This window comes from Colobus angolensis, unplaced genomic scaffold (assembly GCF_000951035.1).
Source record: "Colobus angolensis palliatus isolate OR3802 unplaced genomic scaffold, Cang.pa_1.0 Scaffold181, whole genome shotgun sequence".
In the NCBI taxonomy this organism is placed as follows: domain Eukaryota; kingdom Metazoa; phylum Chordata; class Mammalia; order Primates; family Cercopithecidae; genus Colobus; species Colobus angolensis.
The window spans coordinates 1,290,446-1,316,192 of record NW_012114944.1 but is presented as its reverse complement, the minus strand read 5'-3'; the positions used below and the strand labels follow the sequence as shown (position 1 = coordinate 1,316,192).

Here is a 25,747-nt window from a genome sequence, read left to right as displayed (position 1 = left end):
TTACCTGGAGATTGGCCTCATTGGGGTACAAGGCACTGAGGAGTTGAGACACCAGGGCTCTCAGTCTCACCTGGCCTGATCACTCTGCTGTGTGACCCTGGGCAGGCCACGTTCCCTCTCTGAGCCCATTTTCTCATCTGCAAAATGGAATCATAATCTCCTGCCTATCTCCTGAGATTATCATGAGAATCAGATAAGCTGATGAATGTTTCATGTTCCACAGGAATATGTATTTGAGAGGTGCGATTGTTATTATTTTGTTGCTGTTATCCTTTTCAGATGTCTAGGCATGCACACTTGCCAGTGTAATACAAGAATATGCCCATGTAGGGTACAGAGCCCAAACAAGTCAATTTAACTACAGGAGAGGGAAATAATGGTGCTTCTCTGAATAATGAAGAGCCCTTCTTATAAGCTGTGCTTGTTCAGTTCCACGCCCTCATAAATCCACCATTCCTGTGTGTGTATTTGGTGGAAAAACACACCACAGACATACACAAAAGCCTCTTGAGTTCTTTTCAACTGGGACAGGAGATGACACACGTTGGCAGACAGAGGCTGATCTCTGTGTATCCAAGAGGAGTCAAGCCAGTCCGAGTACATCTAACAGGTCAAGCTCTGAAATGAAGAAGCAATAAGCCAGTGAAATGGTACTATCACTGAAACATGATTGATCAATTGAATTCTATCAGAGACAGTGGACAGTGAGATTAACTCAGGCCTGATAGGTTCAATGAGTTAAAGCATGATGTTCATTTCAGCTTCATTTCACCAGTCTTTGCTTGTGAAATTGGTCAATCAATAGAGGTTGAAGATCATATATATAGAGAGAGATATCGGGGACCATCTTATGGGGAATATAATCTTGGTAGTTGGCTCCTGGCTGGGGCTGCCTGCTGCGGGTAATGGAGACAGAACAGGGACTCCATCAGCCCCATCGAAATGGCCTGATATCTTCTCCAAATGAAAAGTATTTTTGGATCTCTGATGATTTATCGTTTTTTTCCTCCCTCTCACTTTGATCTATGACAAAACCCATACCCATCTTGGAGAAATATAGTGATTTCTCCTGAAAACATTTGTGCAATGATCAGGTAGATACACTTCAAATATGAACCTTCTTTTCAGTTATATCGTCCTTGGGAAAAAAAAATACAGACGGTAATTTAAAAACTCAAATGGGGGTAATGCAAAGATATCAGAGTAAATATGATTTTTAAGCCCTTTTATTTATTTATTTATTTCTGTGCAGTGGGGGATGGGAGACAGACTGCTGTGTGCATGAAGGCCATAAACGGGATGTATGCAGCAGTCCTTCCAGGTATAATTAAAACGAAGCCTTTCGCATTCTTTGATCTCATTTAAAAGCACAATTCACAGAAACAAATCACCCTTTTGCTCCCAGTAATATTTCATTTCCTTCAGAATATTTTCACTATGGCGGTTAACATCCTTTCTAATTAGTGTGCATATCCCTCTGTAAGGCGGGGTAATTAGGGACTACTGTACGAGGTAATGGACTTGGACAGTGTGGATTAGAGAGAACAGACTTGCCCTGTGGCAATGCATCAGGTATTACTTCCTTTCTGCCTCTTCTTTGAGGTCGTCTTGATTCATTTTAGCACAAAGAAATCCCATCTCTTCATACCAACACCATGAAAGCTTCAATAATGTATTTGCACTGTTTGTATGTCAGAGTGTATATTAGCTTCTGGATAATGGATAGTGATGCTGGACAGCTCGACAGAGAGGAAAGAGCCTCTCACACTTTGCCCCCTTTCCCCTCCTGCAGCTCCTGAATTCTAATCATGCTGAATTATAGCCGTTCCCCTGCACCATGCTTTCTGTGCCTCCAGGCTGTCGCAGATGCTTTTCCCTCTGGTTGGAATGCAGTTCCTCTTCCCTGGGCATTTCTTTAGCTAACTCCGTCCTTAAGACTCAGGGTAAGCCTGGACGCAGTGGCTCATGCCTGTAATCCTAGCACTTTGGGAGGCCAGTCTGACCAACATGGTGAAACCCGGTCTCTACTTAAAATGCAAAAAATTAGTCAGGTGTGGTGGTGCATACCTGTAGTCCCAGCTACTTGGGAGGCTGAGGCAGGAGAATTGCTTGAACCTGGGAGGCAGAGTTGCAGTGAGCCAAGATGGTGCCATTGCACACCCAGACTGGACAACAGGGTGAGACTCCATCCCCCAAAAAAAACCCCAAAAAACAAACAAAAAAAGACTCAGGCTACATCTTTTCCAGGGGGCTGTTCTTGGGCTACACTTGCCCTTAGTCTGGATTAAGTGGAGTGAGTGAGTGTGGAACAGACTCTGGAACCACACTGCTTGAGTTTGGACCCTAGCTTCTCCACTTCTTAGCTGTGTGATCTTGGGCAAGTTACTCTTTTTTTTCATTTCTTCCCCCCACCCCCCAATCTTTAGATCCTGTGACTAGGCAAGTTGTTTAACCCCCTGCCTCAGTTTCGTCATCTGTAAAATGGGAGGAAGCAATAACAGACTTGACATCTTAGGGTTTTTGTGAGGATCCAATAGGGAAGGTGCTTAGAACAGTGTCTCGCAGAGTGAGCTCTGAATAGGGTCTGGCCACTTCCATTAGGCTCCTAGGGCTGTGTCTGCTTCTTAGGCTCCTAGCACTTATTGTACTGCATTGCAATTATTCACTTGTCTTCGTCCTCCACTAGGAGACGAGGGCTAAGACTTGAAGCTCTCTGTAGCTCTGGTGGGAAGCCCAGGGCCAGATACCTGTATGTTGCTCAGGGATCAACGGATCCAGGATGCTTGAGGCAGGAGTCAGAAGCCTCATGTCCAAGCTTACCTTGAATCTGCTGTCTGGCCCCTGACAGATCCCTTTGCCATCTGGCCTCCCCTTTGCCATCCTCAAATGTGGAATCACCAGCCCTTGGGGCCTTTCCCACACTGACAGCCTATGACTCATTGGGTAACACCCGGCACAATCAGATTCACTCTGGTCAAACCTGAACGTATTTGGCAATTTTACAATTTCGTGTTTTCCTTCTCCGAGAAGAACGATTGAGTGAAACTAATGGCCGAATAATGGTAGTTTCAATGGAATCTTTCTCCATGCCACCTTGATTTTTCTCAGTCTGCAGCCCCAGTTTAGGACAGGATTTAGAAAATGACTCAGAACATTGATTTTTGTTCCGGGCTACCAAGGGACATTTCCAGCCCAGCCACCCTCATCCCCAGCATGGGGCCTGGCTCATAGTAGATGTCCTAGAAGCATTTGCCAACTTAACCTGATTACCTGTACCTGGAATCCCATCTCTTACCTTGGCACCTTGTTTCCCAGTCCTGGTTCTTATTGTCCCTCCTCCAGGACCCCCCTCCCTGTTGTTAGTCATCTCCAGGTCACTCGAAGCACCCCAAGCAGCACCATGCAGACAATCGAAGCTCTGTAATGAGTTTGAGCTTGAGTCTGTGAACAGCATTTTGTTGTTGTTGTTGGACTCGGAGCAATATATGACTTGCTGCATTTTCCTTTTGGTATATGCTGCCAGGGAGCTTAGAGCTCAACTGAGTTTTAGTAGTTTATCATCCACTCTAGTTCAAAATTTTATGAACAGCCTCAAATCTGTCTTAGAAGTAGGTGGGACATAAACTCTTAGTTGTTTCACTTTTTCCTCCTCTGATATAATAGAGGTCACTCCTGAGTTCTCTGACGATACCAGTGACTGTCCTAGTGCTGACTTCTGAGCCATACAAGCCTTTCTAGCTTAATCATTCAGTCAACAAACATTGATTAGCATCTCCTATGCTTGAGGTAAATGAGACAGGGGCGCTGCCCTCGGCTCATACTTTAGCAGGGAAAAGAATACTAAGTCTAGAAACAGCTCATGTTTATTGAGCGCATACTATTGAGTTATGCTAAGTATTTTACATGTATTCTCATTAAATTCTCTCATCAACTCCAGACACTATTATTATTCCATTCTACAGATAAGAAAATTGAGGATTAGAGCAGTTAAAGAAGTTGCTCAAATATCATGGGCTTGTGAGAGACAGAGTGCTGGGATTTGAACCTGGGCCCACATGAATTCGGAGTGCCCAGGCTTCCCCAGTGTTCTGTACTGGGTCTGCCACAGTGCTCAACTTCACTTTCGCACATGTAGGAGCTGTGTGAGTGCTCTACTGTGTTATCTTGGGCAAATTACGTCATCTCTCTGTGCCAGCTTCCTTAACTGTAAAGTGGAGATTCCAGGAGGACTGAGTTCACAGGATGGTTTGTGAAGAGTAAAATCCAGGCCATAGTGGTGGCCTGTGGAACATGCTGAGGAGACCCAGAAGAAAGGGTGGTGAATTCGGCCTTTGGATTTGGAGGCAGGCTTCAGAGAGGAGGCAGTTTTTAGACTGAGTCTTGCTGGGCAGGAGGGAACGGCATGCCAGCAGAGGGTGCAGAATGTCTGGGGGCACTGGGGAGCAGTGGTGAAGGGACACATGAGGGCTGACAAACGGCCTGATGGGGTGGCTTTGTGGGGTGAAGTAGGGGGTGACCCTGACTAGAGGGGCAGGTCATCGAGGCCTCAGGGGCTCAGACTTTGTCCCCAGGGAGCCTTGAAAGGGTTTTCTTGATGAAAATGAGGGTGACAGCAGCTAGCATTATTTGGACACTAAACTCTGTGCCAGGTGCCGTGTTAAAGTGTCATGGAGATTATCTCATTTAATCCTCACAAAAGCCCCACGAGTTGTCCTGCATACTGTTACTTTCAGTTTACAGATGAGGGGACTGAGGGCTTTCATCTTAGCAGCTGACAGGAAGAATAAAGGGAGGTGTCCCGGGTGCTGGATCTGCAGATAAGAGACCTAGGCACAAATCCCAGCATTGCCACTTTGAGCTGAGTGACCTTAGTGACTCAAGCTTTCTGAGTCTCAGTTTTCTCATCTGTAAAATGGAATAAGAATACATACTTCATAGAGATGTTCTGAGGGTCAAAGAAACTGAAGAATGCACAAATAACGTGGCTCAGTGCCTGGCACTGAACAGTGCTCTCTCCGGGGTGAGAATAGGGGGTGTGGGGAGCTTTGCAACCCTGTTATCTCTGTCAGCCCCACTTTGTTCTTTGCTAGGGACAGACAATGCTCTCCCAATCTTGCACAAGGAGTTTTGCTAACATAGTCCCAGAACAAATCCCCTGGCTTCCTATCCCTTTTAAAAAATTATTTGTTTCTTTTTTAAGAGACAGAGTCTTGTTCTGTTACACAGGCTAACGTGCAGTGGTGCCACTATAGCTCACTGAAGCCTTGAATTCCTGGGATCTAGCAATCCTCTTGCCTCAGCCTCTCAAGTAGCTGGGACTACAGGCCTGCACCACTACACCCTGGCTAACTTCTTAATTTTATTATTATTGTTATTTTTGAGACAGAGTCTTACTGTGTTGCCCAGGCTGCAGTGCAATGGCATGATCCTGGCTCACCAAAACCTCTCCCTCCTGGGTTCAAGTGATTTTCTTGCTTCAGCCTCCCGAGTAGCTGCAGGTGTGCACCACCACACATGGCTAATTTTTGTATTTTTAGTAGAGACAGGGTTTCACCATGTTGACCAGGCTGGTCTTGAACTCCTGACCTCAGGTGATCTGCCCACCTTGGCCTCCCAAAGTTCTGGGATGACAGGTATGAGCCACCACACCCAGCCATTTTTTATTTTTATTTTTTTGTAGCAATGGGGAGCTCAACATGTTGCCAAGGCTGGTCTTGAACTCCTGGCCTCAAATGATCCTCCCACCTTAGCCTCCCAAAGTGCTGGGATTATAGGCAGGAACCACTGCTCTCAGCCTGAAATAATTATTTAAAGTTACAAATTAGCATGGTCTGAATTTGGTGGATCTCTGCTTTATAGGTTGTTTTGAGAATTAGCCATTGTAGCCACCTGAAGATGCCAGCTCCAAGCTCTTTGGGCTCACTTGACCCCAACTGGAAAAATGCCCCAAGTCACATCAGTTCATCTTGCCAGTCACCCCAGCTCTGTACTCCTGTGGCAGATGACCCATCAGGACCTGCTCTGTCCCGCATCCTCACAAGGGAGGCAAGTCTAGGAGTAGAGGCAGTGCCAGAGGCCTGTGGTTACAAGCAGCAAACTGGGCTCATCTAGAGACAGCCCTGGACCCTGGGGTAAGGTGGGGTTGTTGTAGTGCATAAAACAGGAATGGGATCTGGGAGTTATTCTCACAGTTTCTTCTTTGCTTTTCTTTCTTTCTTTCCTTTTTTTTGAGACTGAATCTTGCTCTATTGCCCAGGCTGGAGTGAACGGTGCAATCTTGGCTCACAGCAAACTCCGTCTCCTGGGTTCAAGAGATTCTCGTGCCTCAGCCTCCTGAGTAGCTGAGATTAAGGGCGCCCACTACCATACCCGGCTAATTTTTGTATTTTTAGTAGAGCGGGGGTTTCACCATGTTGGCCAGGCTGGTCTCGAACTCCTGACCTCAAGTGATTCGCCTGCCTCGGCCTCCCAAAGTGCTGGGATTACAGGCATGAGCCACCGTGCCCAGTCTATTTTCATAGTTTCAAACAGTTTAAGAGTAAATATATCCCTGTGAAGAAAAAAGAGAGTTATTCCTGTCTCTGACTTTCCCCTAGCACTCCCACTGCCCCCAACCAACAGGCCTCTCATCACATGAGTGCTCATTCAAATGAATGGGATCCTCTTGGTTGGCTCAGGCAGTCTCTTAGGGTGGGATGGATTACAGCCAGGGAGTCCTCTATAAAGACTGCACAACCACCAAAATGGGAAAATAAGTCAATGGTCATTTAATACTACTTAGCAGACAAAATCCAGGTGGATTTTGGTGGAGAAAGGGGTTAGAAATGATCAACTCAGCTACCTTAGCTTACTGTCGGTGCCTCTGAGGCTCAGAGGGAGAGGAACTTGCCTGGGCCCACACAGCAAGTAAGGGCAGAGCTGGGGCTAGAAGCTGGGACTGCTGGCTCCCAACCCTTTTCCCACTGGGCCCTGCTACTGCCCTGCCATGCTAAAGAGTAGCTGTGAGGATGAAGGAAGCTGTATAAGGGCTCTGGCCTAGGCCTGGGTTCTGCAGAGGAACTGGACTCTGAGAAAGGCTGGAGGCTGACCTGGTGGCTCTAGCCTCCTTTCCTGGGGCTCTTCAGCCCCCAGATGGGGTTACATTCCAAAAGCCATGATGCTAGAAGGGATTTCAGAGATTCATGTTTGTTTTTATATTTTTCCTCCCAGTGAGTGTCTACAGACATAAGGTGCATGATAATTTTTAAAGAAACAAATCAGAACCCTCCAAGAAAAATGCAAAACCCCCGAATCTGCTGTGCTCTGAAAAGAATGCAATGGGTTTATGATCTTTTAAGACACACAAGAGACAGCCTTCTCTTGACAGATGGGAATCTGAGGCTATTTTGCTTCCTCCCTTTTTGCGTGACCAGACCCGATTGTGTAAAGCTTTTAGCTTCAAAGCTGGGTTGTGAATAACATTGGTTTAACCTGAAATTTAAAGCCAGCATTTCTTTGCTCCCCGAGACGGGGCTTCCTGCCCCTTGCTCCCCTGAAGCTAGCTTCCAGAATGTTAATTCTACGAGCCATGGTTGACTAAGCCCAGCACTGGGTCTATTACATATTATTTGATTTGGAGTAGAAAAAAAAGATTTAAAGATACCATGCCCCCTGTATACCTTTGTACTTTTGCCCATGTCTGTCCATATATTTAAGCATACCATTCACATTGTGAGTTCAGACTTTTCTCCCTGGAATAAAATGGGTCTGAGCATTTCTGTAGCCTGCCTCCAAGACCACATTCTCCAATTAAGTCAGACAGCATCTTCACGGTGCAGATGAGAAATGCTATGGAAGCTTACACCGGAGGCCTGGAGGTTCAGACCTGCCCTTGTGCAGGGGCTGATTTGGGGTATTCATTTTTGCAGCTGTCTCTGAGCGTATAATCTGTCTGTTGGTTCATTCTCACTGAGGACCGACTGTGTGCCACACCAGAGGCAGGACAGAGGGTCCCTGACCTCTTAGGACCATGCGCTTTTTCCTTCAGAGTACTTACCTTGGTTGATACTTGCACCTTTACTGGTCCGATTATTTTCAATTACTGTTTGCCACCTCCTCTGGACATAACTCCATGAGGACGATGGTTGGGTCAGCTTTTGCCCATCACTGTGTCCCTGGCATTAGCACTCACTCAGCTTGGTGGAGGGAAGAATGATGAATAAGTGAGGTCAGATGGAGGGATCCTGACATTTTCAGACCAGACATGCAGAGTGATGGTGCATGTCACACTAGTCACAGGCAGTACCAATTCGTTCATTTATTCCACAGATATTCACTCTGGAGGAGAGAGAGATGAATTACCTCCCACCTTTCCCCCGAAGGTAGCTCATAGCACAGTGTGGGAGTGAAGGCTCCAGGGGACGTGGTTTCTAAGATAAGGGAGAAAGTGGTCAGAGCCCTAAGAACGGGAGCTGGAGGACCGGCTGGGGCATGAAGGAAGGAATCCTGGAGGAGGAGACATGTGTGCCTTCTGGCTGTGTCTGTCTGAAGAACAATGCCTGTGTCCGTGGGAGATGGTTTCCATTCCATATGGGCACATTGGATCACCTGCGGCTTAACAGGCCAATCAGCGTATCACCTTCAAACACCCACAAATACAAGCTCCTACTTCCGCCAGCCCCTAGTTCCTACCAAAAGAGGAGGCTTGGGAGCTGAGTTTAGAAAGCATGCCCTGACCTAAAGGAACGAGCGATTTGGGCCCTGGGACTGAGAAATGTGGAGGGCACATGTTTCCCCAGCACTTCCCGTAGCTCCTCAAGACTCCTGCAGCAAGGCTCAGATCCTCTCTCTGGCCTCTGGGGTTGTCTGGCTCGATCCCTCCCAGATTCTCCTGGGGCCTTTTCCCTCTCTCCCTCTGTTCCTTTCACCCCCTTCTCTCAGGGCCTTTGTACGGGCCCTTTGTCTCCTCGGTCTGGCACCCTCTCTGCCCCACCCCCTTTCCCTGGTCACTCCTCACTGTTCCATGCAATTCCTCCTGGAGACCTCCCTGACTCCTCCCACAGGAGGCCACTCCCCTCCCCGTTACACCTGGTCACATAGATATATTTTTATGCTCTCTTTTCACGCTAGCATCAGTCACAGTTGTTTGTAATCCTATGTTTATTCGTGTGATTACTTGTCTAAAGCAGGCTGCCCTCTCTAGATTGTAGAGAGAGAGGTTTGTCTTGGTCATCACTGTATCCCCTGTTTTTGTTTATTTTTAAAATGTATTTACTTAAAAAATATTACCTGATACAGAGTAAATATTTTATCAATATTTGTTAAACCAATGAATAACTGATTATGTGTTTTGGAGTGTCCAAAGACTTCTTAAGGAAATGACAGACACTATTGCCTTTATTTCCCTAGTAAAGAAAGCAAGCAAGGTGCTGGTGGGGCAAGAGTGGTGAGGGCAATCGTGGGACAGGGTGAATGCCCAGAGAGGTGGGCTCTGCCCAGCTCACAGCCCTTCCAGGAAAGTCTACCTGCCTCAGCCTCCCAGGTGCTGGAATTACAGGCATGAGCCACTGTGCCTGGCAGCCTGGATATCCTTACAGGCTCAGTTGACAGGGGCTGTGGCTGACTCTCAAAGAAACAGAGCAGGATGCAGCCAGTTCGCTTCCGGGGAGACTCTGCAGAGAGGGGCGCGGGTCCAGCAAGGCTGCCTGTGCTCAGAGTCTGTGTGGTGTCCTTGGGGGAGGGTCTCCTAACACCCGCTGTGTGTACGCTTGAGGGCCTGTGTGCCCTGAGCCTTTACTCTGTGCTGGGCTCTACTGGATGACCAGACAGTGACCTTGCCCGCAGGGGCCCTCCGTGGATCAGAATGGATCTCTGAGCTTTGGGCTCTGAGCTGTGGAAAGAGCCTGGCCCGTGAGTCCCATGGGAGAGGGATCAAGCCTGAGGATGTCTCTGGGAGGATGGCCTGGCTGGCTGGGAGAGGCCCCCTAGAGGGGCAGAGTTGAGGGGGTCCGATGGAGCAGCTGGGTGGGCTGGAGAAGCTGGGCACTGCCCTGCTGGGGACAGAGCCAGGCCTCGGCAGGAGTCCTTAGGAGATGGCTGACAGGAGGGAGGCTTCACTAAGAGTTTTGGGCCTGGCTGGCAGGGTCCGGGCTGGGAAGTATAACCGAAGCTGGGGGAGGGAGAAGCTTTTTGAAAGTGACGTGCCCCTTCCGACAGGGAGGAACTTGGGGGTGCACTGGGGACTAAGGCCAACATCATGCTTTCGCAGGAGTGACTGGGACCAGGATGACTGGGCAGAGCCAAGCTGAGTACGAAAAACTGAGCCGTCTTTCCTGGTGTGCGTGTGTGTTTGCATGTGTATGCAGAGAACCTTTGAGAAAAGGATCATTTGGTGGGTGCTGACCAATGGAAGAACACTGCAGGGCAGACAGACTGGGCCATGAGCTCCCATACCTGCTAGTCTTGGTGACCTTGTGGGAATGGTCCCCGTGGGGATGGGCCATGATGGGAGAAGGGTCTATGAGGATGATGTCCTCTGGGCAGGAGCAGGCACCTGTCTTGTGGAAGGCCAGGGTCACAGGCTGCTAGAGGAGGGGCCTAGGCTTCAGGCTGGGGAACGTTGGTCAGAGAGACCAACTTCTGCCTTGGCCCACATGTGGGAACATCTGGTGACTCAGGCTGTGGCCCAGCCTACAGTATCCTCTTGGGTCAGAATTAGTGGGGAATCCATTTTCTCAGAGGGCTTGTGAGCTGCCTCTGAAGGCCCTTCCTATAGAGGATGCTGGGTCCTCTGAGCCTGTTGGCTTCTACAGGGGATCTGAAAGGCCAAAACGCAAAGCTGCTGTCTTTGTTCAAATGTCAGCCCTGCATTGCAGTTGTCTCCAGATAAGTACAGTTGAGGAGGCACTGACTTTTGGCTGAGTCTTGGTGACACCACATCCCACTGCTTCATGCTCCTTAGTCTGGCCTCATTCCTCACATGAATGGGAGCTGGCCATGACGGATGAAGTCCAGTCTAGGGCAGGAGTGTGCTGGTGGGGGCAGGGGTCAGACAAGGCCTTGAGTAAAGGCACCTTTCAGCATGAGAGCAGACCCATGCTGGTTTTCCCCAGGGCTTCCTGACTGCAGGAAGATGTCCCAGATGCCTCACCTCTGGGCCTGGGTTTCAAAAAGCCTCTGGTCAGCCTTGTGTGAGCAGTGTGGTCCCAGAGAGCCCCGGGGAATGAGGTACCCCCGAGGCCGTTTGCTCGCTGGAAACATTTGCCCTCTGTGCTTGATTTTATTTTGAACAGTTCAAGCTTGAGACTCAACAGAAGATATTTCATCGCATTTGTTTCTTTATGATAATTCATAATATTTCTTTTGACATGTAAGCCTCATCACCAGAGACTGTTACAGTGTGAATAGCTAACAATACAGAACACAGAGGGAATTTAATCTTATACTTACTTAATTTACATTTTGTAATAGGCAGTACATTTAAACTTCTGAAACCAAACCAAACCAAAGAAAAACATGCCGTGAAAAGTCTCTCCCCCTCACCTCCACTCACTCACTTCCTACCTCCCTGAATGAGCAACTACTGTAAATGTCTCTCATATATCCTTTGGAGAGATCTACATTGCACATAGTCTTATTTTTTTCCTTTTTACACAAAAGGTTGTACATTATACATGCTGTGCTGTACCTTGTTTTTTATTTTTTAACATAACAATGTATCTTGAAGATCTTTTCATATCAATTCACAGAAGGAAGCCTCATTCCTTTCTGCTGCTGCACAGTTTTCCATTATGCAAGTATGCCTGGCTGCGTTCACCAACCCCCGCCCCCAAATAAACTCTCGGGTTGTTTCCAGTCTTTTGCTACAAGAACCTTGTACATACATCACTTCTCACATGTGTAAGTTGAGCTGTAAAATAAATTCCCAGAAGTGCAATCGCTATATTGAAGGGAATGTGCATTTATGGTTTTGATAGATTTGTCGCCTTGTCTAGCACAGGTGTTGTTACCACTTCCACCAGAATTGTATGAGAGTCCCGTTTTCCTACAGTCTTCCTAGCACAGTGTTTCACTGACCGATCACATGATGTGGTAGCAAATGTCCAGGGTAAGGACCCCAACTCTGGGAAAAACTGTAGCTCCCAGGAGTGTCTTTAGGACAGGAGGGGCAGGAGCACCTGATGACTAGGCCTGCGGGTCAACCCAAGCTCAAATCCTCAGGCAAACCAATAAATCTCTCTAGGTCTCCATCTTCTCATCTGCAAAGTGGGGGAGAATAACCTACTTTGAGGGTCATCATGAGGATTAGATGAGATGATGCATGTCAAAAGGACTTTGCACAGTCCCTGGCACATGGCTGCAGGAGGCTGGCCCTGCATTTACCAAGCAGGTGACCTTGGGCAAGGTGGTGCCTTACCTGAGCCCCTGCTGGTGTCTTCTCTGGTCGGGAGGGAGTTGGGGTTAGGTCCTCTTGGTAGTCTCAGGGTCTGACCTGTCTTTCTTTAGCAACGTGTATAACCTCCATTCACCCTTCCTCTCTCCTGCTCATCAAAGGTATTCAGGAGTCTCCAGTGCCGAATGGCCACTCACTTCCAGGCAGAGATTTCCTCCGGAAGCAGATGCGGGGAGACTTGTTCACACAGCAGCAGCTGGAGGTGCTGGACCGCGTGTTTGAGAGGCAGCACTACTCAGACATCTTCACCACCACAGAGCCCATCAAGCCTGAACAGGTACGCCCCGTGATGCATGCCCACCACACCTGCCACTGCCACACCGGCCCAGCCACTTTCCTGAAGGCAGAGTCATCTGGCAGGAGGGTGTGGGTGAGGGCACACCAGGTTCTTCTCAGAGAGGTCTCTTCAGTGTTTTTGGTCAAACTTGGGCAGTCACTACATCCCACGAGGTTGGGAGGGCTTGTCTGGGGCTCCAGTCGCTGGCCAGCCGGGGGGTGGGTGACTTCTCTGGCTGCTCTCGTGTCCTTTCCAAGGACTCTTTGGACAGAAGGGTGTGATGATCTTCCAGGACATGTAAGGTGGTCTTGGGTCATTATCTTGTCAGTCAGAGTGATGGTGGAAATATGTAACCAGCACGTGGCCTGGGGGCTCACTGGCCATCAACAATGGAATGACGGAGCAGGCGGGTATCCCACTGTCTGCCCTCTCACCAGGTTGCCCTGTCATGCTTTTAGTGACTGAATCCAAAAGTCTGGAGATAAAGAAATGTCTCATTGCACAAACTCCCACCTGGGTTATTTACAAGAGAGGGAGAAAGCAGGAGAGCCAGCCCTGCTGACTAGCTGTCTGCTATACCCTGGGTGGAGTAGTCACTACCTGTGACTATAGAGATGGGATCACAAGGCTCGGGCCAGTGAGAGGCTCCTGAGGCCTAACTAACGTCCCTGCAGTACCAGATTCAATTCATAAGACTATTTCCTGACACCCATTGTGTGCCAGGGGCTTGACAGGTAACCTTGCAGGCTAGACATGGCTCTGGACTGCCAAGAGCTCCCACCTGGTGGGCCAATCAGAGAGACCCTACAGACAATAACTTTCTGTAGCACTTTCTTCGCTGGTACTAGTGGTGAGAACTGGCGGCACCGAGCTTCCACTAAATGCTAATTAGAGGATGCTTCTGAATTTTCTCCAAAAAGTCATTCCAAATAGTGTAGGCTCCCTGCACAGCTCCCATGGAGAGGCGAGGTGCTGGAGAGAACCATGGGTGGTAAGGGATGAGCAGGGCCTCTGGGGCCACCTGTCTATGACAGTCTGTCTGTGTCTGAGCAGTTTCTGTGAGAGCTCTTGCAGACCTTCTAGCCACTTTGTTTTCAGAGGGTAAAACCGAGGTCCAGAGAAGCAGAGCAACTTGCCTAAGGCCATCCTGCAAGACATGCATTCACCTAACAAATATGATGAGTGTTTACTTTGTACAAGCCATGGAACCATGCACCGGGTCACATCAGTGAACAAGATGGGCTTGGACCTCCCCTCAGGGAGCTTACAGACTTGCGGAAGAATCCCAATAAAAGAATTTCCTGAAGGGTCATGGGTTACAGGTGTGCTTGGTGCTGAGGAGGAGGTGGCTGAGGTTCTCTGAGAGCCTAAAGGAAAGGCTGAGCCACAGTGGCCTCCTGGGGGAAAGGCATTTATGCTGAGCCTGAAGGGTTTGGGTGGAGCAAGGAGAAGGGGTGTGGGGGTGGAGGGAAAGTGTCTGGCAGAGAGGACAGCAAGTGCAAAGGCCCTGAGTTGAGAGGGAGGTGGCAGGAATGAGGAACGGAGAGAGCGGGCGTGGCTGTGGCTCAGGGACGGGCAGGGGGTGATGCTGGGGAGGTGGGCCTGGTCTTGTAGACTGGGGTGAGGATTTTAGTCTTTCTCCTACAAGTCGAGTGATGCCTCTGCTGGATAGGACATGGTTATGGTGGTGCTGGGCATAGCCGCCCCCACACACTCTAGATCCTGGGCTTCAGGGAGGACAGTCTGTTTCCATCACAAGCACCCTCCCCGCTCTGCTCAGAGCCCTTCTGAGAGAGGGCAGAAGGCACATTTTCTCCGACACAGGAAGAGAGTGAGAGGGGACTCGATCAGGGAACCTTCCTGGATGAGGCCTGTCCTTCCCTCCAGAATGTGGAAGAAAGTTTATCTTCTTCTTTTTTTTTTTTTTGAGATGGAGTTTTGCTGTTGTTGCCCAGGCTGGAGTGCAGTGGTGCCATCCCAGCTCATTACAACCTCCACCTCCTGGGTTCAAGTGATTCTCCTGCCTCAGCCTCCTGAGTAGCTGGGATTACAGGTGCCTGACACCATGCCTGGCTAATTTTTTTGTGTTTTTAGTAGAGATGGGGTTTCACCATGTTGGCCAGGCTGGTCTTGAACTCCGGACCTCAGGTGATCCACCCACTTTGGCCTCCCAAAGTGCTGGGATTATAGGTGTGAGCCATCACGCCCAGCCAGAAAGTTTATCTTTTTTTTTTTTGAGATGGAGTCTCACTCTGTTGCCCAGGCAGGAGTGCAGTGACACAATCACTGCTCACTGTAAGCTCCGCCTCCCAAGTTCACACCATTCCCCCACCTCAGCCTCCTGAGTAGCTGGGACTACAGGTGCCCGCCACAAATGCCTGGCTAATTTGTTTGTATTTTTTAGTAGAGGTGGGGTTTCACTGTGTTAGCCAGGATGGTCTCGATCTCCTGACCTCGTGATTCACCCGCCTTGGTCTCCCAAAGTGCTGGGATTACAGGCGTGAGCCACCGCGCCCGGCCAGAAAGTTTATCTTCTAATGGTTGACGAGATCATGTAATTTTAGGGGTAACAGGAACCACAGAGGCAAGATTTCAATCCTCTTGTTTTTTTTAGAGGCCCAGAGAGAGGACAGGGCACGTCTGAGGTCACCCAGCAAGTGAGTGGGGAAGAGAAGGGATCCAGGTCTCTGCACTCCACCTGGCTTCTGCAGCACAAATGTTTCTAAGAACCCCTAATTAATGCAGACACTTGGTGCGAGACTTCCTCTGTGTTTCACATGACTGTCATGGAGACTCAGGATCTGCACCATAGCTCCTTTAGCTCAGAGTGCCCAGGAAGACCATGTAGCCTGCAGGGCCTCATCCCTGAGTGGTCTGGAAGCCGCCCATGGATTCACTCACTCACCTGCTCACGTGCCATTCCTCTAACTTCTTCCCTGAATGTGGGCTGAGAGCCAGGCACAGTGCCAGGTGCTCATCAGCTCTGCCCAGTCTCACAAGGGCAGCGTGCTGTGGAGTCAGAACCCACAGTACAAGAGAGACTGTTCAGAGGGTCCTGATGAGGTGTCAGCCAGAGAGGGGGACGTTACCTGGGTTGGGAGCATTATGGACAATGGCACTGTGGGGGCAGTGTTGGATGGGAGGCTTGAAGGACAGGTCCCATAGGCTCATGGAGAGACGGGGTCTGATAGGGAGGAGACCTGATTACAAACTCTGTGAGGACTCAGCATCTTCAGTGTCCTTCAGAATGAGCGGGCACGCCTGCAGGCCTGTCTCTGACTGTGCGCTCTGAGGCGGTGACTGCAGACGAACTGTGTGGCGGGATAATGACTGACCCAGTGTTTTCTGGTTAATCTGCTTCACCTCCCTGTAATGTGTCTTAATGAGGAGAGATGGAAGGTGAGGCGGCGGGGCTGCCCTGCACACACACACAGGCACTGGACTATGAATGACATACCCTCGCGCCCGATTCCCAATCACTAAGGACAAATGACGCCCGAGCAAGGGGCCGCAGGCTGGGAAGGGATGTGCGTCAAGGGTACAGGTTCCTTGGGCCCCTCATGCTAGCTCTCTGAGAGGTGACTGTTCCACAGGCCTTGCCTGTGAGCCCCAGCGTGGCATGGCGGTGGTGACAGGAAGGGGGCCTGAGGTGCTGGCTGCGCAAGCTGGCTTTCTCTTCCATTTTTGAGCAGATCGAGCTGTCTCAGTTTGTGTCTCTGTGGCCTAGTGCCCTGGATGGGGGCCTTGCTGTCACTTTCCTTGAGCAGCTTGGTGGGGAAGAAAGAGCACTTACTGACCTTGGGGTCCAGGAGCTTGATTTGAGTCCTGGCTCTGCCCTGCTGAGCAAGGCACTATTTTTCTGGACCTCAGTTTCCATATCTATGGTAGGAGTAATCATGATTTTGATGACGACAACAAGAAGAACAGCAGCAACAACTGAAACCGAACATGACAACAGCGATCCTCCTCACCTATACATCATAGCGTTCAGTTCACATCCATCCTCTCATTGGACCCCCAAGGCAAATGCCTGCCAAACAGGCTGGGCACGATTTGGGAGCCCCATTATACAGATTGGAACATTTTTTTTCAGATTGTTTACTCAGGGAGTTTCTGAGATTGTTGAACCGCAGAGCTAATCTCATCTCAGGGTCGTCTGTCTTCATCTCATGCAAGATGGTTCCATGGGCCTCCAGGTCCAGGACGATTCCAGGGGCCAGTTTTCTGGCTGGTTGATTTCCAGACCTGGCCTATTGCAGTCAGAGTCTGCCTGTTGTTCCAGAACTCTCAGAATTTGCCATAGGTTTGGAGAGGCCACATCCTCCCAGATCCTCCCACCCTGTCCCCCATGGGAAGAACATTCCTCAATGGGGCAAGGCAGAAGTCCTGACAGTTACTGCTGTTAGCTTGCAGCCTGCCCCACCTTGCAGCTTTTCCCGCCAGGATCTACCTGGGTGGGTGGGCCCAGGCTGCTGGCTTTTATAGGGAAACGTAGTAAATCCTTTGCCGTGGGTGGAAGGGGTTAATGTTGACCACTCCTGGAGCAGTGAAACACTTCCTTTTCAAAATGGTTTTTGAAAAAGCAATTCTGTTTTCCCTACAAGTGGAGTGAGTAAAAATCATGTTGGAGGAAGAGAAGAAAATAAAGCTGCTGGTGGTGAGTGTGTGTGTGCGCACGCGTGTATGTGCGTGCGTGTGTGTATGTTTCCAGCAGTGGAATCTGTTTCAGTAAAACTCCCATTGACGTTGTCGTCGGCGCAGCGCTCCTGGTGGCAGCGGGTCCCTCCTCTGGCCGCCACAGGAAGGCCGTGGAGCACAGCCTGCCGTATTTACTCTCAGCAGACTATTAACCAACACCAGGCTATTAATCTGGCTTTTGAGCCTTCACTAAAGCCCATAAAAGCTCACAGTTGTCAAATGGAGTTCATTTTAATTTCCTTTCAATCACAGTAAATTATTCAGGTGATAAATCAGCTGGAGCAGCCTCCTGGCTGTAATAGAAACCCTAATTCCTGGCTAATTATCCAGCCCATTGCTGCCAACAGATCAATACGGGTGCAAAATGGAACGGGCCAGGGCCCTCCCTCCCATTGGGCCAGAGACAGAGAGACAGCTGGGGAAGGGGACGTGCTGCTGACCTCCCAGGAAGTTCAAAGGTCACAGGGGGTTAAACCAGGAGAAGGTCTGTCCCTTGTCTAACAGAGATAGCCACCAGAAATGCCTCCTGCTGTCATCAGCTGCTTTGCCCTCTCAGTGGTGGCACTTCTCCAGGCTGGTAGGCCGAACAGGATTCTAGCATTGCCTTCTCCTGTGAGCATCCTGTTCCTGGGAAGGGGCTGGTTTGTGCTTCTGAGCATGATTGAGCTTGGTCATCAGGAATGGCCTGAACCTCAACCATGAGGCAGAAAAACGGCTGGGTACCCTGGGGAGAAAGAGGACGTGCTTTTTTTTCTTCAGGGAGCTCATTTTCCTTCATTGTGGATCTGTGTCCCACCATGAGGAGGGGAGAAGGTGAGGAGGGGGTGTGGAGACAGGTGGGCCAGGCTGAGAAAGGGGAAGGCTTCCTGGAGGAGGTGCCTTGAGGGAAGGGCAGAATGCAGCCCTATGGCGATAGCAGATGGCTGGCTGGAGAAGGCATTCTAGGCTGAAGGAGCAGCACAGGCAAAGGACTGTGCAAAGGGAAGAATGCAGGTGTGGGCAGAGAGCTGCAAGGGGGCTGGATGGTTGAAGTGGGGGACAGTGAAAGGAAGTCAGGTACAGTGGGGTGGAGGAACAGGAGGGCACCCCAACTGCAGAGGGCTGGAACGCAGAGGTGAGGTGTGACTGCTTTGAGGGCAGTGTGTCCCAGAGCCCGGGATCTGTGGCCTGGAGTATTCTGCTCACCTTGGAAGCAACCTTCACTGGGACCTCTTGCCTCTCGTCCTGTTTCTGCGACTACCATTGGATCTCTTTCTTCTTGAAGCCTACCTCCCATAGAAGTCCCTCATGGTTTCCCACCACTTGAAACCCCGACCCCAGACCTTCATCCCCATCACACCCCTTCACCATCCCCATGTCCCTCTGCTTGCTCACGAGACGCTTGGGCTGTGGCCAGGCCTGACCTTTCACTGCCCACACAGGCTGGGCTGCTCCTGTGTCCAAGGGGGCTGCTGCCCATGGCCCTGCCTCTCCCAGGACTGGTGTGTGCATGTGTGTGCATGTGTATGTGCATGAATGTGTGAATCCCAGGTGAGGCTCTGAGCACGTTTGGTGACAGGTACTACAGTTATTACTTTCTTAATTTTGTGGCTCACACTCTAAGCTGCTGCTCACTGTTTCCCTGCCTGGAACATTCTTTCAGCCTGTTTCTAAAACCTACCCTGTCCAGGCCCTGGAGGAGTCTTGCCTGCCCTGTGAGGCCTTCACTGACCCTGCACCAATTCGGCCTGCACCAACTTGTCTCTTATCTGAGCTCATAAATGCATTGGGTTTTATTGATTGCTGTAGTAATTGCTGTAGCTACTGTGTATTCATTGCTTATGATGTGCCTGGCTCTGTTCTGAGAAGACTGTCACTTACTCCACCTCATTATCAAGTCACAACTCCCATCATCCCCATTGTGCAGACAGAACAGCTGAGGCTTGGTGAGATGAGTACGGTGACTTAGCTAAGGGCACACAGTAAATATGGGGCCAAGATCATAAGCCACGTCCGTGGCTCCAGAGCCCCGGCCACTGGGATACCCCCAGTTGCAGCACAGGCCACCCACTGACTCTTAGAGATGGATAGTTTCCTGAAGATGCAACCTAGGGGTTCAATTTGCTCATGCAAGGAGCTGAGCATGAGTTAGGAGGTGCCAGCCCTGCCACATGAACCAGTGTGGTCTCAGGAAGCATAAACAGAAGTCTAGGGTGGTGACTGTCCCATTCTCCTCCGAGCTGGTTCTGTTCCTCTCACCCTGCCTCTCTCCTCACAGGGCTGTGCTCAGGGCCAAGCTCCTTCTTTGCAGACAAAGTAGTTTGTACAGAAGAGCCAACTGAAAATTCTTACCTAGGAATCATGACTGGAGAAATTTGGGCCATTTGGTCTGATGAAGAGAAGGCTTGAGGTTGTGAGCAAGGAAGAAGATAGGCTAAAAGAACTCAGTAATAGCCCAAGCTTTCTGACAGTGGAATGGGCCTCCTTGTTAAGTAGTGAGCTTCCCGCTACTGGAGGCATGCAAGTAGAATCTATCCATTTTCATATATGTGGTTTTAGAAGTTTAAGAATCCAGAGGGCTTAATTATCTAAATGCCCACACCTTTCCAACCTGAAAGAATGATTCTAAGATAAGAAGTATGAGAAGGGTCTGGTGGGAAGAGGGGAAGGGGTAGAGAAGACCTTTTACACTAAAGCACCAGGAGGGGCACTGGAGGGCAGTTCCCCCCAGGAATTCTCACTAGGGTGGACAGAGAGGGTCAGTCTGCATCACAGGAGCCATGGCCCTGAGCAGCAAAGGGGTGGGGGCTGCAAGGTCTTGGGAGGCCATTGGATGATTCCAACTTCTCTAGTGCATGGAGCAGGGCTGGGGTTCTGGTGAAGATGCCAGGGCCAGGATACTGGTGGCTGCTGTCAGCCTTGCTGCCTCCAGACAGTATCTGGCCTCCTCTGCCCAGGAGTTCAGGGCCAGGTCCCATGGGGGAGGGGTAGGCTGGTTAGCACAGTGGCAGAAAGTGGTATGTGGTGAGTTAGTGAGGTGGGAGGGGACGTGTAAGTCCCCCCACATGTGAGGGAACTTGTGTGCCGGGGCCAGGGCCTTGGATTGTATTATCTTGAGAGTAAAGAGAGGCCTCTGTGAGATTTTAGATCAGGGAATATCAGGATCCAATCCAACACAGAGTGGAAGATTATTCTTGCAGCTGTGAGGAGACTTGGAGGGCTGGGGGACCAGGAGGCTGTTGCTAGGGTATAAGTGACATTGCTGTACCCCTGAAGATGGTTGCCTGGGGCTGACTTCTCTCCAGTCTGTAGTATTGCCCAGGAAATGTGGCCCCATCATGCACGACTTCTCTCCTTTCCCTTCTGCTCCCCGACCTCCTCCCACTTCCCTCCACCAACCCTCCAAATCTCCAGTCAGTCCCCCATAGTTTCTAGAGTTAGCTTGAATTTAATTCTGAGCTTCCTGATGGTCAAAGCAAAATGGGAAATGCAATCAGTTGTGTTCTTCTCATTGTCCACCAGTGGGGAAGAGTCCAATTCCTCAATGGAAGCCATGGTTTTTTTTTTTTTTTTTTTTTTGACATTTAGAGTGGAAGGAAATTTTCACATGGGCTTTCAGTGGGTAGACCAGTTAGGCAATGATCACGGTCCTCAGTAGCACATTTAGAGGCCCTGCAGTAGGTTGTATAGAGCTTGTCTTATGGATAAGTATGACGCCCACATGCTAATCAGTGCATTTCTACAGGGACAGGGCTACTGTGACCATGCGGCTCAAGAAAGCAGCCTTTCTGATAGCCCAGCTTAACTAAGAAAAATCCCAGACCCTCCCAGGTAGCTCTTCTTAGATTTTCCAACTTGATGCTCTGGGAAGATATGCTTTAGGGCTTTGAGACCTCCTGCCTCCCAAAGGGTACCCCTGGGAAAATGTCCTCCTTAGGTGGAAAAGGTTCAGTCTATAGGAAGGTGCCTCCAGTGGTCACCATCAACTGCATGAGCTCAACTCTTGATGAGAATAAGAATTTCGTAGTTTGCATTGACTTCTCTGGTGGAGGCTTGGTAGGCAGGGACTTGGGGACTTGAAGGAGGGAGAAGTCATATGTTTTAGAGATTAAAGAAGGAGATGGTAGGCTGGATGTGCTTTTTTTCAGGACTTCCCAATTACCATAGTACACATAGAATTTGCATCACACACTGGGATAAACAGGATGCTCGTGGCCAGAGGCAACTGGCCTACAGGCTTTAGCTTCCCCACTTGTCCCCTGGTCATCCAAAGGCTGAGAGGGTTTGATATCTTGGCACACTATTTGTAAGACTCTGCTTTTGTGGATAGGAAGAGTTGGGGTTTGATTGGAGCTTTGAATCTTCTTTCTTATACTTCCTCTGTGGGGTTGCCAGCCTAGAGAAAATGGATAAGGTACTGATTTGGGTACTGAACAAGTACCTGAATACTCACACCATACCTTCCCAACCATTTATAGGGGCTCTGAAAACCTGAGTTGGGCAGCACCACTTAGCTTTAAATTACGCACCCCTTAGAGGAGACCTAAGTGAAGCTTCTGGTACATTATTTCCCAATCTGACTGCCCTGTAGAGCAGACCCTCCTTGGCTTACCCACCCAGTTGCAGGTGGGGAAGATGGAACTGAGAGATGGGACTTAACTGGGCCTTCCTATGGGAAGCCTGAAGCATGTAGAAGCTTGAAATTCCAGAGAAAGGCTTCTGAGCCACAAGGCACAGTGATGCCACCCACCAGGGAGCACAGCTCACTTTATGTCCTGGGCTCTGACCAGTGGGATAAGTGACTCCTCCCATGGCAGGGAGCTATAAGAGGGTAGAGGCAGGGGACAGGGCTTCTCATCCCAGTTGTTCCCAGCAGGAGGACAGGAGGTAGAAATACCTTCCTGAACACTGAACTGCTTAAGATTTAACTTGTATGCTCTTTTGCCTTCAGAATAAGATAGTCACAAGGATTATTCTGGAATTGTTGCTCCCTAGATCTCTAGAAGTGCCGGGTACCTCTAGATCAGCCATACTCTCCCTTAATCTATTTATTCTATTGTCATCATCTCAAAGTGACCCAAGGATGAAAATTACATGGACTCTATGGGACCTCAGCTTTCTTCACTTGCTTTGCTGCCAAGAATATTGCCTGGGGATGCCCATTTGTTTCTAAGTAGCTTTTGAAATATTTTCTAAACAGCTGAGTAGTCTGTCTTCCTGTGGACCAAGCACAAGGACGGCTCCCCAATAAAAGTCATTCCTGCTTTGTAATGGTGGGGGATGTTTGAGGGAATCCTGGGCAAGCTGCCATAGTGAAAAGCGTGGGGTTCTGGGTTTTAGTGATGGCTCTTGGGCTAGTCACTCTGGGTCATGGTTTTTGCATTTGCGGTGTGAGATTGCCCTGGGTCGTCCTTGAGATCCATTCCAGCTCTAACATTCTGTGAGTGATAAGACAAATGGGAAATCCATCACTTATTTTTATTTTGACTTGTTTACAGTTTTTCCTTCTGTTTGTTCCACTCTTTTTGATGACAGGCAAATTCTGTGTTTGTGGGATTTAAAGATTACAAGTGAATTGTCAAAGAGCTGCCTGCCCCTTGCTGGGATGTTCTTTCATTCATTTATTCATTCATTCATCCAAGAAATTTTTACAGATATGACATGTCAGTGACATGGACCACCTGTGCTGTGTTATGTGGCATAAAGTAACAGCAATTGATGCAGCCAAAGGTACTGTGTGAGAATTGACTTTTGAGTAGAGATATTTCCCCTCAAACAAGGCTATCCAATATTTGCAATTCAAAAAAAAAAAAAGGACAAAAGAACAGATAATTCTGGTCTCACACCATGTTTGTTTTGAGGGTGTGTCGGAAGTTTGAATTAAGGAAGTCGGCTACTTACAAAACTCTTAAAAAACAATAAAAATAAACATTTATTGTTTTGTGAATTATTTTTTTAAAAAGAACATAGATTTCTGGTTCTTATAACAAAGTCTGAGCTATTGTAGGCTCTCCTATTGCAAACAATTGGATCAAATAAAACAATAAAGCATTATATATATATATATATTTGTTTGTTTGTTTGTTTTGAAAGAAAAAGAGGGAACTCCTCAGCGATTGGAACTTAAAAGGCAACTCAAAACCAGAACTTTAAGTGCATGAGTTAATGTCCTGGTGGCCCAGGGTATGCATTCTCAATATAGGCTCTAGTGAACAGGGGCTGGGGTTTTGATGCTGATGTTGAGACAAAAGATGTAGCCCTAGAATTGTGTGATATATGGGAGTGGGAACCAAAGCTCCTGCAAAAAACTAGAAACTGGCAAGGGCTGCACTTTCCATGAAATGGGCACGAGATAAGTTTTACCTACAGGCTGAAGGAGGCAGTAGGGAAACTTGATTCTACATGGGACTCAGAGAAAAACAAAACTTTCTAAAAAATTCAAGAGTAGAAATAACATAAAAACTGGATGCGTATTAGTGAAATCCTTGAGATGCCTCACAGATGCATATAAAAAAGTTTCATCTGGATCCTTCCACAATTTAGTATGTACAACATGCCTACAGAATAAATAATAACTACTAAATAAGCTCACAATTTAAAAATGTCAACCCACCCAAGAAAATGAGGGAAAGTTAGGAGACATAATCAGGAAAATGAGTATTCCAAGAACCCAAGATAACACAATTTGAAAGAGATTAGAAAATGATTAAAGAGATGAAAAAGGCTAGAAACCATTATAAAAGAATAAAATGCCATGAAAAAAGAAGAAACAGACTAGAAAGAGAATCAAATAAATTTTCTAGAAATAAAAACTATGATGGTCAGAATTAATTAAAAGTTCAACTGATGGATCAAATACCAGATAAGACATAGCTGAATAGAAAATTAGTGATTTGGGAGGAGACAGAGCTGAGGAAATTCTCAGGAACACAGCATAGAAAGCTAAAGAGTTGGGAAATATGAAAGAGAAAGGTAAGAGATAAACCAAAATATCATGCGAAAGTTCAACATACACCTAATAGTTGGTATGGAAAAATAAAAACAGAGAAAAGAGGCAATATTTGAAGAAATAATAGCTAAGACTTTATGAAACAAAACTGTTGCAAGACATGTATCATTAGATTGAGGAAGCATGCTAAATCCCAAGCAAGTTAAATAAAAATAAACAGACATCTAAGCAACACTTCAATGAAACTGAAGAACATCAAAGACAAAGAGAAAATTATGAAAGCAACCAGAGAGAGAGTATAACTTTTAGACTGACAGGGCACTTTTTTTTAGCATTGTTAAAAGTCAGAAGACAACAGAAAATATCTTTGAGTGTTAAGAGATAGTAAAAATTACCTCGTACTCAGATAAATGATCATTTAATACTGAAGGCAAATAAAGACATTTTCAGATAATGGCAGGGAGAATTTACCACTCACAGACTCTTGCTGAATTGCTAAATCATGTACTTCAGTAAGAAAGATATGAGAGACTTGCAGTTTCAGCTCTGACAAGTGAAGTTTTGACACCATCACTCTGATCTTTACAATAAGAAGTAAAGCTGAACAAAAGGAAAATCAACACGTTTTCTTGGCTTTTCAGAGAACTGAGGTCACAGAGCAAACAGCTACTCCCAAATCTAGAAAGTCATAAGAGTACAGAGTTACAGCTGAGATCTGCCAGATTAGCATGAAACCTTAATATGTCCAGTTACTTCATGTACAACTTTCAACAAAATATTAGGCAAGAAAAAAAAAAGTAAGAAGAGACAAAGTAAGCATGAGAACCAGACTCAGACTTTGGAATTATTAGACAGGAAAATTTTTTTTTTTTTTGAGACAGGATCTTGCTCTGTCACCCAAGCTGGAGTACAGTGGCATGATCTCAGCTCACTGTAACTTCAACCTCCCAGGCTTAAGTGATTCTTCCCTCTCAGCCCCCCAAGTAGCTGGGACTGCAGGCAGCACCACCACATCTGGCTAATTTTTGTATTTTTTGTAGACACCAGGTTTCACCATGTTGCCCAGGCTGGTCTTGAACTCCTGAGCCCAGGTAATCAGCCTGCCTTGGCCTCCCAAACTGCTGGGATTACAGGTGTGAGCTACTGTGCCCGGCCAAGATAGGGAATTTAAAATGACCATAATTAATATGTTAAGGACTGTAATGGAAAAAGTAAACAACATACATGAACGGATGAGTACTGTGAGCAGAGAAATGGAAACTCTAAGAAAGAATCAAAAGAAAAATAAAAAACACAGTAACAGAAATAAAGACTTTCTTTGATGGGCTCATCACTAGACTGGACACAGCCAAACCAAGAATTAGGGAGCTTGAAGATATGACAATAGAAACTTTCTCACACTGAAAAGCAAAGA

At 48.0% G+C, this 25,747-nt stretch overlaps 1 protein-coding gene across 9 annotated transcripts in view; it reads left to right on the top strand.

Annotated features, from left to right (window-relative positions):
- The window catches only part of PAX5 (paired box 5), a 196,116-nt gene that overhangs the window by 54,352 nt on the left and 116,017 nt on the right, over positions 1-25,747 (top strand). For all 9 annotated transcript variants that reach the window (XM_011939423.1, XM_011939431.1, XM_011939429.1 and 6 more), the window contains one exon: positions 12,532-12,707. In XM_011939423.1, the coding sequence (XP_011794813.1) occupies positions 12,532-12,707 (176 nt within the window). The remainder of the gene's footprint in view (positions 1-12,531; positions 12,708-25,747) is intronic.